This window comes from Tetrao urogallus (assembly GCF_951394365.1).
Source record: "Tetrao urogallus genome assembly, chromosome: Z".
Lineage (NCBI taxonomy): Eukaryota > Metazoa > Chordata > Aves > Galliformes > Phasianidae > Tetrao > Tetrao urogallus.
In genome coordinates, this window is record NC_136816.1 from 1,090,841 (window position 1) to 1,104,892 (window position 14,052).

At 41.0% G+C, this 14,052-nt stretch overlaps 1 protein-coding gene across 1 annotated transcript in view; it reads right to left on the reverse strand.

The window, feature by feature from the left end:
* DGKQ (diacylglycerol kinase theta) overlaps positions 1-14,052 on the reverse strand; it is a gene marked incomplete at both ends in the record, with an annotated part of 78,280 nt that overhangs the window by 32,638 nt on the left and 31,590 nt on the right. The window contains 4 exons of the mRNA XM_079548205.1: positions 4,916-4,984; positions 7,915-8,068; positions 9,505-9,630; positions 10,342-10,427. Coding sequence (XP_079404331.1) covers positions 4,916-4,984; positions 7,915-8,068; positions 9,505-9,630; positions 10,342-10,427 — 435 coding nt within the window. The remainder of the gene's footprint in view (positions 1-4,915; positions 4,985-7,914; positions 8,069-9,504; positions 9,631-10,341; positions 10,428-14,052) is intronic.

Sequence of the window (14,052 nt, forward strand, 5' to 3'; positions counted from 1 at the left end):
CAGGTTTGCTCACTGTGGAAAACAGAGCATCATCTTCAACTCAGCCAGAACTCTCAGCTGAAAAGAAAAGACTGCTCTTCGTGTGATTAGCCTTCTCAAGGGGAAGACAACTACAAGGTCAACTCCAGGCATAACTTCCCAAATCATGAAACTAGTTTTATAAGGCCGAGGTACTGGAAAAAAGATAAATAGCATTTCATGACTCGTATCCCGTGACTTAAAAAAGTCCCCACAGAGGGGACAGCCTCTGAAAAGACTGATGTGTGGCTCATGGCAGAGAGCAGAAGATGGCAGAGTTTTTGCCCTTCAAGAAAAATAAAGGCTTATATCAAACATATCGGTGGAACTTAATCCGAAAAGAGAGAAATTCTAGCTTATCAAGATCCATCCCTCCAAACAAAGCATGTGCTGTCTGCATGCCTTCTGCTCTCATGCAACACCCATCACATGTGAATGTTGGGCTGTTTCATTATTTCCACTCGGAGCCTTTGAGGCAGCAGTAAAACAGGTATGAGACCTGTTTTTGTTTATTATTATTATTTTTCATTTTATTTGGCTTCACAAGATACTACAGAAGAGTCTTTCACTGATTCTTTCTTTTTCTGGATGCTTTTCCAAGAAAGCCACCAACAGGCTTGCCGCTTCCCTGAGCCAGTTTTCATGATCAGCTCAGACAGTTTCACAGCAGATCTGGATCGCAGAGCTGTGTGACAGACACTCTTTCATGTCCGCAGCCAACTGCTTACCCGTTTCCTCCAAGAAGGTTTTTAGAACTTCTCCAATCACAGCTGTACATATCAACACTTCTGCTGGTTTCACTTGTCTTCCTCTTCCACTGCTTTAGGGCTCCCAGCGCATTTAAAGTGGATGTCAGCAGAACATGGGACAGATACAGTTATCTGGAAGTTGTTTTAGCAGAGCCAAATGGCCTTTTTTATGGCAGCTGCACATTTTGCTAAGCATCTTGAGAGGAAAAATCTTTGAACACCCACATGTGCTGCCCTTGGTCACTGCTGAAAACAGCGTATTCCTGCATGAGAACTACAGCAAAGGCTTCCTCTGCTCTGTCAGTAGGTTTGGGAGAAGACATTAACGAGGAGTAAGTCAGTGTCTTGGCTAAAACCAATAACAGAACATTGCATCCCACTTTGGAACACCATCAAATGACTGACACAAAAAAAAAAAAAGAAAAAAAGAAAGACAAAAAGAGGGAGAAACAGCAGTAAGATCTTCAGACAAGCCTTGTCATAAGGTCCCTTAAGACAGGTAGTAACATCAGCTAGTATTCTCTCCATACCCTTCTGGTAATGATGACACGGAGATTCTACAATATTCCCTCTTGAAGATACTTGCCAGAAAACCTCTTTAAATTTTCAGGAAGTGTGTTTAGAAAAAAAATGCTTGACCTCCCTAAAAAAAGTATCTACAGTAGTAAATGTTTTGACCACCAGTCAGTAAGAGACATCAATGGTGAGAGGAAAACACATTGAGCAAGAGAGGGACAGGGTGACTGAGAGAGAACCAAACCAAACAGGCAGCAAAGCTGGGGAGCAAATGTTGTTACTGGGGAGGGAGGGGAACTGGGAGATGCTAGTGACAGACAGCTTACCAAAAGAAAATACAACACTCAGAAGTCTCAGAAAAGGCAGACAAAGAGGGCTGAGGGAAGAAGAAGAAAGAAAGATAAGCACTGTCGTGGAAAAGTGAAACAAAACAAACGTAGCACATGATTTTTCAGAAGACTTGTTTTTCTTTTCCAAGCAGTTACAGGCAATTCAGCCAAAGAAATCAACACACACAACCTTTTCCAGCATTCAAGCCAGTACTTCAGAAAATCTTCAAATGCAGATTAAGGAAAACTAACTTGAGAAAGAAAAGTTTTCACCGTGACATCATGTACAGCATTTCAACTTGTAAGTTAATACCTCCTGAAGTACCATCAAACACAGAGGAGATGGAAAAACATCATCAATCATGCAGTACCTATAGTGGCAAAGCTTTAAAGTAAACAAAAGCTGTTGAGGCCTTACTATATGGAATTCAAGTGTCCTCAGTGTTTTATTGATTCTGGGAAGCAACCAGGGCAGAATCTGATGTCTTTCCACATTGCCAGATCCCTGCACATTGACACAAACCTAAGAGCCTGTAACAACTCATTTTTCATTTCAGGAACTTCTGAGGTGGCTCCTCTGGGTTCAATTTGTTGCATGTATACAACAAGCCACTGCTGTTTTTTATTATTATTATTATTATTATTATTATTATTACATTATTATATTTTCCCTCACTATGTCTTCATATTACCATGAAATAAGGTGAATGAGCTTAAAGCTTTCCTCAGCCTTCTTGAGCCTGACAGGACACATCTGAGGTTGAAACCTTGGTATGCTTTTGGTTTCAGCATCTAAGTTTCATGATTGACTTAAAATATTATCAATTATCCTACTACGAGAGCTAAGAAACAAAGCAGATAGCAAGCCACTAATTCAAATTTTCTTCTAGTATTAATATAAAGACTTTGCACCTTTTCCCACTGGTTTCTTTTCTACGGAAAGAGCATGCCTTTGCAGGCCAGTACTATCAATACAATCCTATTTTCAGTGCTTTTGAAAAATAGCTATCTGCAGAACATGGAAAGCTGGAATTAAGAAAAGCAACCATTTGGCAGAACATAATCAGTTCAGACACTCCTGGAAGACAGCATGGTAACATTCCTAAACCTGCAAAACACACTGTGTCGACACACAGAAACTAATGGATGCCTCACTCCAGATTCATATCGCACAGTTTTTGTTGTGTGTTGTCTGGGAACAAGCAGAGAAGGCCCAGCACACAATGACCATGGCCGTTTGGTATTTCAGCTGATTGGCTTTGACTCCTCGCATACACAATGGCAGGCAGGCAAACGCCAACAATTTTGTCAGAGAAGTTAACAGAGAAGGCAGTCCCTACACCCTGACGCAAAGGCGTCAGCCCCACACCTCACCAGTTGAGATCACTGCCTATGGGTATGGAGGTCTCCAACTGGATGCACGGGAAGAGCACTATGGGGCTGTATAAGAAACACTCAGGGGATGGAACCCTTGAGGAGAAAAGAGGGACCAAAGTGATGTGGGGAGGAACAAGCATGGGAAACTAGAGGGATAAGGAGATAAAAGGTGCTGGTCACACATCAAGAAGCTGCAGATGGGTGCTCTTCATAGCCTGCACCTGGATCAGCACGTTCTGTCCTGTCTTCTCATTAAAGGCCCTTTCTCACTTCTGGTGTTATGGAGCTAGGTGTTATGCTCTTCTGTACGCATGCGTTCATACATGTTTTTGAAAACAGCAACTGAGTGGGTCTGCAGGTCACTGTCACCCACATGTCCACAGTACCCAAAACCCGAGAATGGGTCTGCAAACCACCTCCAAGCATCAAGCAGGACCTACTGCCTGCAGAGTGAGCAGCCTGGGAAGCACGTGTTCAAGTGTCAGTAGATAAGGCACCTGGAGATGACAACCACTGAAGAGGGTCCAGGCCAACTACTAGAGAACTTGGCGGTGTATCTTGGGGAACCACTGAGAAACCTGGAAACATGAAGCTGCAGCAGCCTCAACTCTGTGGGGGCATCAGATTTGGAGGCCTCTAGCACAACTGAATGGAAGCTTTCAAACATTTCATCTTTTATTCCCAAATTCTTTAAGGAGATAGCTCAACAGGGATGGAATGATTCTACTTTCTAAATCCCAGCAAAGAGATTAGGATCTATACTGGCGTCTTTATTATGAAAACGAATTTAGAAGTGGTTTCCTTTAAGAGAACTATCATATTTAAACATAAGGAATGATTCTTAACATTTTCAAGGCAAATGTACCATCTGTTGCTGCATTCTCCAGTCCATAGAGGATACTTGAATCAAAAGCATTGAATCAAGGTTATATCCAGTTCAGCTGGACATCAGGGTTAAACCAATGCAATGCTGAAGGCCAACCATGCTCTCTTACTTATTAGTCATTAAGAGATTGCAGCTTCAAACACTGAAATAAAAGCATACTTGAGATCACTGAGCCATAACTGAGTTAACTTAATTTTTTTTTAATCCAAACAACACTTCCAAATGTAGCACATTACCTGTGAAAGAGCTTTAAACAAACAAATAAACGAAAAAAAAAAAAAGAGGATACAACCCTGTTTGTTGATTTTGAATTTCTACAGCAACCCAGGAAGCTACACCAGGTAACAAGTATCATGCTTTTCTGTTTGCTGCTAATAATATTGGGACTGGGCTGCCCCTTAAATCACGGCTGGCTTCAGCATCTGAAAAGTAAAGTTTTGACTAATACTAAGCCCAGAAAATATCAGAATTAATGCATTTACAAAATGCATTGAAAGGTGCCAGCCTGGCTCAATCCTGCTGCAGGGGAATACCTTCATTTCTGGTACACCATGCCTGATCAAAGCTATAAGTTCACCTGGTATCTTCAGTAAGATTCAGATCCAGCTACCTTCAAGGAAGAAGTTTTGAAAAGTTACAATGTCCGGCCTTCAAATTATTTTCCTTTGTCTGGATTTTTAACACTATTCCTTCCTTAGTTGGTTACCACGTTGAGTGAGATGGCTAGCTGGGATTTATTCCTTTTCAGAAGTAACTTAGTGCTGAAGTACAGAAGAGCAGAAAGGAAATTTAGGGGAACTAAATTTTGTGGCTGATTTGACAGGGTAATGAACAGATTGTCACTTCTGGTAATCTGCCAGTGGAAAGCAGAGATGAGAGATGAGATGGCAGGAGCCCTGGATGTGTGCTGGACCTCGAGCTGATACCTGGCACTACAAGAACCACTGTTTAATATTTTTCATAAAGTAAAATCAATTAAGATTAAATGAGTTAAAGACCAGAACAGGTGAAAATTTACCACTTACTGTAACTCTACTTACTTGAATCTGTTGAAATTTGGACATCTTTTGCTGGCCCCTGTGTGGACCCATCAATATCATCCCCTTCATCTGTGAAAAAAGGAAGATTGTAAGGGAGGACTCCTTCTTATCTGAACCAGGTAAATAAAAGCTGCTTAAGGTTTCCACAGAAGATTAACACAAAAGAATCCAGTCAGAAGAAAGCAGCTCATTTCCTTCTGGCTATTTCAGAATAACAATCCATACCATGCAAAGTGTTAATAAAACACGACCCATTGCATTGCTGTGTAGCTACAGTGAAAGCATACGTGAAGTCTTCCCACTGTTAGCTCTCATACTGCAGTGTTCCACCCCTTCTTCTGACGTGACATTTGCCTATGACCAAATTACATACAGCAATTCCATCAGTCAGTTTCAAATCTTGACAAATCAGTGCAGGAATTGTAGTTCTGTAGGAACAGGAACTGTAGGAACAAAAGCCAACCCAAGTGCTGATGGTATCATGTTTTTCATTCTCCCGCCTGTCCAAATTCTCAGCCTGTCTTGATCGGGCTACAAGCCAGGCAATAACTTTATAAAAAAACATAGGCCTAGGGGCCGAAAGCAGGAAATTGAGGAACAAAATAATGGGGAAAAAAAAACACAAAACCAAACACCAAAACATGAAAAACAAAAACACAGAAGAATTAAGCTAGAACTTCAGACCAATAAAGGTGTGAGGGAGATGAGAATCTTAATAGAGGAAATCCTTCCAAGAAGCAGAATTACAACACGTGAAAAACAGTACTCAGCAGGAGCCCTGGAGACCAAGCAACCCACAGAACACTTGGCTAATGCTTCAACAGATGCTGGGAACAGCCGACAGCAAAGCATTTGAGTTGGGTTTTTTACGTACTTTTTTCTTTAATATGAAAGTAACTGAAATACTTTCCTTGTTTTCAGTGATCTACGCATGAAGTTTCAAACTGGAATGCTTTATACAATTTCACTGCAAGCAAAATCAAACTTCAAAAAAAGTGAATGAGAAAATAAATGAAAATAATTCCTGACCGCTTCCTACTCTCTTATTTTTCTCAGGTTAGGTGGAAAAGAACTGGTATCTTCCTTTTATGATTTCTTTCTCAGTCAGGATAGCAGGGAAATCTACACAAACAGCAACGTGAAACTGTTGTAATAAAGTTCTCTGAACACTTCTGAAATACACTAAGGCAGGAGACTTGTGGGGCAGGCACTTGTGTAAGGCATGAAACTTCAGTCTCAAATGGCATCTAACATCAGATTACATGGCCTTTCCCCTCTCATCCCACGGTGAGTTACCATTATGGTATCAGGCTTTTTTCTCCTCCTCCATAAAGCCCATCATCTCCTCTGAGCTGCTGTGTGTGTGAGAAGGAATGCAGGAAAGCAGCATGGATGCATCCAGGCTAACAGAGACCAGCGATCTCGCATCACTTGATTCAGCATTAGGCTTGGGATGAGAAGGGCCTCTGAGGGCATACTGACAACTGACCAATCCATCCACACAGCATTACTGTACAACAGCACCAGGGCACTTCTCCTTCCCCTCCACTCTGCCCCTGACCTGCTAAGGGCTGATCTACGCAGCATTCTTCTGATTCAAAGTACTAGATGTACATTTTAATTAAAGGAATGCAAACAACATTATTACTACAATACCTCGAATGTGAATAATAAAACCCGTACGTTAACAAGTGCCCTCTACACTGAAGTGAAAATCTTTCCCTTTCATCACTTAAAATAATGAAGGAGAAACTAGAAAGCACCGTTGTAGCCTTGGATGCTTCCCATCATGATGGTCTGTATTCAAGTTTCATTTAGGAGTGATTTACAAATTAAAAAAAAGAGCTGAAGTCCGACAAACTAAAAGAGTACACCGCTGTTTCAAAGATAAACTTGTTTAGCATCACAGACACCAGACCAAAACAGGCTGTTTAAAAGGCTCTTGATGAACTTTTGTTGATAATAACAAACGTTCCTTCACTAAAGCTTTTGGGAGACTTGTCAAATACCAAACAACACACAAATCAAGATTCGTAAGGACTTTCCTAGTATAAACAAGCTCATCTGGATTATTTATTTTTGGTATTAAACTGGAAGAATTAAAGACTGCATCGCTTCCAAGTACGTACCGTACTTCCCCTGGTGAGGAGGCAAATTCATTAAAAAGAACAATAATTCACTGAGAAAAATCAGGCCCAGCAAGAAACAAGCCAAATAAGACTCCCCCTGGCCCTGCACAGTCTCACAGCTCATTTCAGTGTATGCACACTGCGTAGGCTTAGTGTCGTCCTGCAGGAGCATCACTGCTGCTATACCTTCTGAGTACAGCAGCACACCGTTCCTACAGCACATAACTGCCAACAAGCACACTAAATGCAACCCCAGAACGGAGTTCGAAGCAGAAAGCTCAAGAGCAACCTGTCAGACTGAGAAAAGAGCAGCTGCAAACATCTGGCTTTCAAGACCTGTATTTTACCTACCTTGTGTATTGTATTCAGAAACAGAATCAAAATATCAATCAAAAAATACTTCAGTGGTTCAAAAGAATTCCCTTGATCCTAAAGAGCTGTTAAACAAACATACACTCTAGATGGCAGCAGAACATTACCCTGCTAAATACATGACTTTCAGCACAGAAGCACTTGAAGAGAGGCAAATAACAATATTCTTACACATGACAAGCTAAGTAAAAAGCAGGTATATCAGCAAGTGTTTATGCAAACAATAATCTGCTAAGAAAATTTCTGGAGTTTAGATTTTTACTTTCTGTATGCTCACTACTGAAGGAGCAGCTTTCCCATTGCCCTGTGGCAGCAAACAGAAGTTTCAGCAGTTTGCACACCATGCATTTACAACCCCTACCCTGCCCACCACATCAGCAAAAAGCTATAGCACTGCCACAGAATCAGCAAAAATCAGCCATCGTGGGCTCCGGAGGACTAAAGCACCAGGTTAAACACACACATCAGTTAGCTGCACGCAGCTTCAGAAGCTTTTACCTGATTCTGTTTGCAGGTTTTCTGATATTCGAAAGCAGTGCAGCTTGCTGAAGTTGCGAGAAAATAACTGCACGCAGCTCGGAGGAAGAATCATGTTCCTTAATCGTCCAAAGGTACACTCTGGTGAGACAACTACGTAGCAAGCAGCATGAGCCTGTGAACAGGAGCATCAGTTAGACATCATCTGAAACACCAAGAAAGCGAATGTGTATGTAACAAAATATGTTCTGCAATGGCAAAAACCTGGCGAGGATGTTTACAGACCTTCTGTAAGTCACTTTCTTGACATCAGCCATTGTTTCACACTAGGTTTTAATTCTGTTCCATCGAGTTGTTAAACGAGGAACGGAGGAAAGTTTCAACAAGTGAAGAAGCTACAAGTATGACAAATCTGCTCTGTTGCAACCTAGTAAATTTTCAGACAGATATCTGGAAAAATTAGAATTCTGATTTCAGGCCGTGATCTTCTGTCCTACACGGATGCTTCCTGAGGTACATGAGAAAGGCAGACAGCTTAAACTGAAGAACTTTTAAATAGCAGTAACCTGATTTTAGTGTAAGCATATAGGCAACTTGCTGGCAAGTACTAGCTTGCAAAATTCTGGGGTAAGATATGTTTGAAGTTCTATTGCAAGACACAACTGGCCTGCTTCTGTCTTTTTCATTGTCCTAGGTGCTCCACTACTGTTGACCACGCATGCCCTGTAACTGTGGCCATGCTGCACATCACGTTGGTGAGGCTGTTTGCAGAGAGCTCCTGCCACCTCAGAAATCATGAATCAGATTCCAAATACGAAAAACGCTACTTTTAAAATAGATAGATAAATGATTCAAACGATATCTGAAATATTGCACAGCGTCAGGCTTCCATTTCAAATGATTGACACATCGTGTGCCTCACCCTGCATTATATGGCAAACTGACTTAGTTCACCAGATGCACATCTCGGTTCCCACCTGCATGTGGTGCTAATTTACACCGCAATCATCTTTCAACAAAAGGTAGTATTCAGTTGAGGGACTAATTCTGATCTGCACAGCAGCTTGGCATTCATGAAGGCTACTGAAGGACACAGTCACACTGCAGAGGAATCAAGCATCAGTGGTGTGGAAGGAAAAAAAAGACAGAAGCTGGCGTTTGCTACTGAAAATGAAATTCCAGGTTAGGGCTATTCGGTACTGGCAGAGGAATATGCATATTGGAATGTAACTCTTTGACCTTTTGGAACACGTGTGAACTAAAAGAGCTTCAGATTTTTGCATCAAAATTAACTGCGTGCTTACAAGCTGAAATCTTTAAGCATAAGTTAGCCTCCATTTAATTTTAATTCTATTGTTCATACATTAACTGTGATTTTGCAAACTGCTCATGTTAGTGCCTAAGGGGAAACAAAAAAAACAAAACATTTTCTTCCTATTTCATAAATAGGCTGGAAAGAAACTTAAGGATTATCTAGCCTAAGTTCCCCTTCTACGGGCAGGCATGGCACCAACTGATATAGACACGCACGCACGTAAGTATTTCACATATGCATACATTTTCCGTATATAAAAATATACCTGGTTCCCACAAATATACCCAACAACGTACCAGGATGCCACACCATTCACATCTCATGCCAGACAGCACCTCAGAAGAGCCACAGGTTTTTTTGCAAACTTCACAACGAGCTCCTGAAGGAAGGTTTCCCTCCCTCCAGTGGTGATGGTAAGCGTCCTGGTAGGAAACATCACAGCTTAGCAGGATTACACCTGACAACAGCTACAGAAACACCTTCAACCTAATTTTAAATGAGTAACTCAGAAACCTCTAAGAAAGCAGATCTGGAGTGTTATTTTTTCACTAAAAGTAAGACCCTCAACAATCTTGTATTTCACAGAAAGAACTTATCAAACTACCCAAACATTTATTACACACTGCTTTGTCTCTGCAGTCCACCAGAACTAAACATTCTTAAAGATTGAAAAGTAAGTCCTGGAAGAGCAGTGCTGCACGTGTGTTGGGCAGTGGGAAGTCAGGAAGTCTCATCTCTGACAGACTGCAGGAAGACAGAAATGTCATAATGTTCACCAGGGAACAGCTTACTCTACAGGAAAAACATAATTTCATACCAACTTCTGCAATGTAAGTATTTAGAAAGATGCCACATATTGGTTTCGGCTTTTAATTAGGACACTGTATACACTGCGCAGACTTTTCAGCACGAGTTCTGCAAACCTCAAGTTCAACTCACTATCTGTAACACATTCCATAGCCACCAGCTGCAAAACAGCTTTGTTAACTGTCAGCCTGTGCAAATTAAAAAAAAACAAACACCCAGAAAACAAAAAACAAAACGTTCAGGACTCTTGTCTCCCACGCCTCTAGCCCTTATTTTTGCAGTGGAAATGCGTGAGCACTTTCTGCAGCAGACAAACTGACACTTACGTGGTCCTGGTGCCCATCCTGGTGACACTGCCGGCAGTCACTGCAAGCAAACAGGATGCAATCTGTGTGGACATGCAGCTCACAGACTGAAATGATGAAAACAACACAATCAGAGTCTCTCTGCTCCTGCAGCTCCTCTCTTCCTTCCTCCCTCTCTCCTATATCATCTCCAGTACCTTTCCGCAACATATTTTCATCCTTTCATGCTCTCTTCTGTTCAGCAAAGTTAGGCAATAAAAGATTACCAGCACTACCCTGAGTGTAGCTCCGTTTCCTTTGTGTTACATTAATGCAGCAAATGTGAGGAAAGGCTGAGCTAACTTTGCTTGCAATTACTACTTGCCTTTTCATACAGCAAGCTGAATTTGTTGCAACTGTTTGGCTTATTACAGCTTTGTATCACCTTCTCATGGGAAGAGCTGCCTGCTGTAGTTTTATCTCTCCTGAAGTCTACCCTGATTTAATCAAATCCAAAAAACTCCATGTTAGAAGCAGGAACAGAAAGTTCTGCATCTGAACATCAAGTATTGAGCCTAATGTAAACGATCTTCCTGAAAGCAAGCTCCAAACCCTTTCCAAACCCAATGGATCCCCAGCAGGTGAAGGGCAGAGTGCAGCGCCCTCAATGCTTCATTTGCTCAGGAAATAAATCCTCTTCATTACTGGATGAGCACTGAATTTTAAACTCATCCAGAAGAAACAGGTACATTCATCCTGGAAATCTGTCTAAGCTATGACAGCACATTGCAAATCACAGTTTTGTTGTCAGGAAAAGGAAAATGACACTTTTTCTCACAGCTTTCTGTTAAGTAGGCTTCACACCGCCTTCCAAAATACCTGAGATACTTTGGCCAAAAGATTTAGTCAAGCCTGAGTGTGTTGGGTAGGTTTCTTTATTTCTTAAAATCTAGCTTGATATATCAGATGTGAAAAAAAAGAATGCATAGGAAGAAAAAAGTTAAAATAGCTAAAAAAAACCCAAACACAAAAAAACAGCTAAAAGACTGCAATATCTAGCTTCTGTTGCAAAGAATATCTATTCTATCGCAAAGGCTAGGCCAGTTCTCTAAGGAAGACACATGGATGTATGAAAAAGAAATATTTCTAGCTGCTTTTTAAAGCAGCTTGTCTACACGAGCGCTCTGGGAAGGCATTCAACTTCTTGGTTAAGTACACAAAAGTAAGAGGAAAGAGTCAAGATTCTCTAAGTGTAACTTTTTTCACTGTAAATTGATCCATTGGTGATTGATCCAAGCATGTTGCAACAGTCTGAAGAGCGCAACCTGAAGACTGAAAGGCAGAACTGCGAATGTTGTCTATGCTACCAGAAAGCACCCTGAAAACAGTATTCCATCTCCTGATGTGTAATACCTCATTTTGCAAGAGCTCTGGAAAAGGTGGTTGCACCAACACTGCGTTACTCCAGCCCTGAAGAAAGCCACCACACTGCAGCACAGCCATCTCAATGTTCACGGGCAGTTCTCTTCCTGGGGACTCTCCTGAGCTCAGCAATCTTACCTGAGCTGTGACACAGCTCCTCCTCAGCTCATGCTCCCCCCCCCTAAACCGTGCTTATAGACAGAACAGGCGTATTTTACTGCTCAATAAATTCAGCCACTAGGAAAACTAGGTGCTTTGAGTCACAGCTTCGCTAATGGCAAAGGCTTCTGTCAATCAGATTATGGCTTCAAGGAATTAATGAAAACCTTTTCTGTATCATTAACTCTGCTAACACAACCACACACTGCCCTCTGCAATCGTAGGTAAGAATACAGAAGGCTTTAAAATTATTTTCTCCCCTGGTGCTACTGACACCAACCTCCACTCACAATTAGAAAGAAAATGTGCGCGTGCGAAGGGCAGGAGTGTCACGGGAGTAAGCCCTTAAGGCAGCAATCCCACTGATGAGAAAGACAAGGTTGTTCACGTGTAAAGAGCCATTCCAATCTGCATGCCTACCAGTACCATCTTTAGCAGCACCTCCATAATCTACACAGCTCTCTAAGTCATAGTGGAAGGTTTTCCGTTCAGCTTTATCATGGAAGCGCTGTGAATGTATTTCAGAAATATCAACTTGATAGGACAACCTTTAAAAAACTACCCAGGCTCCTCAAAAAGATAAACAAAACACACTCACTAAGTAAAAGTTCACAACTTACTGTTCCTGAATGATGCTTGAAAAGAAACTATTACAAAGCAACCAATATTAACAAACGTTTGTGTTGGCCTCCTATTTCCTCTTTTATTTCCATTCCTTTTTGGAAAGGAAATGGGACATCAGCATCCTGAGTCCAGGTTGAAGAGTTTTTAGTGAACGCTACAGCAAGAACTGCTATTAAAGCAGTTAATAACCGTCAGCAGAGATTGGTTCATGTGCTTCACAGGCAAAAAAAAATAAAAAAAATAAAAATTTGGTATCCAGTCTTATCAAGAGTTAAGATGCATAGATGCTAGTTTCTGAAAACAGATGCCTTATCACACAAACACAGTGTTTGCCTGATAACTTTCCTTTAAAAAGAACACAAAACCAAAAGAAGACATTGCAAGGCACAGAGAGCCTAAAGCACCCTTTGCCAATTGTTTTAAAAGTGCATCCAGCCATGTCAGCCTTTTGCTTAGAAAAAGTAACTTCATGTTAGCAGCACTTTCTGCTTTAGTTTCACCAAGTTTTCCAAGAATAATTCTTCAAACCTCAACATCAAAGGAGAACATCATAGCCAACAGCAGACTTGTAGCATTAAGCACAGTCACCACAAATCAGCAAGAAAGGAAGCAAGTCTAACATCTACATTTGAAAGCTGATTTCTAAAACAAATTCTAGAATCACTTTTGGAGAGGAAAGAAAGGATTATTTCTTTCCCATAGATGTTATTAATCTCAATAGAGCTACATTTTTGAAAAGGCAAAGAAATAAAAGTTGTAGAGCAATTGGTATTCAGAACATGGAACAGCAAAGTCACACCATGCAAAACAAAAACAATCTGTTGAATCCACGGAACATAATTCAGAATCCTCAACGAATGAGAAAAAAATGCCTCACATTTGTATTGCCTAACTGTAGTTCAGGTGATTTCACATGTTTCTTGGAAGCCTCTGAAAAAAACACTCACTTGCAACAGGTACAAAAGTAATACAGTATAATTAAGATTGTAAGAAGGCGGGGGTTGATGAAGGCAAAATGTATAAAGCCTGAAGTAAGACAGATCACTATGCTAAAGCTCTTTCTAAGAGTTCAGAAGACACAGCTAGAGAAAGTTTTCTTTCCAAATACTTGGTTTATTCCATGTCATGCCAGTTTTGAAAGCCATTAACAACAGGTCACGGGAAAAGACTCTGTGCTATCTGTAGCTCCTTGACCATCGCACAACAGCAGCCAGCTCACACGCGATCTATTCTGAGTGACAGATTCCAATTCGTCAGTAGAACAAATCTTAGATTTGTTATGCAGCTCACCAGATAAAAGCAGAAGCACAAAAAAACCCCCACCAAAAACAACAAACATGGCATAATTTAAAGTCTACATTCTCTGATCAAAGGGAAACATTTTCCCTACACGTGCACCTAAGTGACTGCATCAAGTAAGACATTATCTGCAGCACAAGACCCATCCTGAAAGCATCCCAAATCTATCTCAGGAGGCTTTTAAAAGATAAAACAAACAACAAAACAAAGCCAGGAAAAAGAACAGTTCACAGCTAGCATTCATTTAAA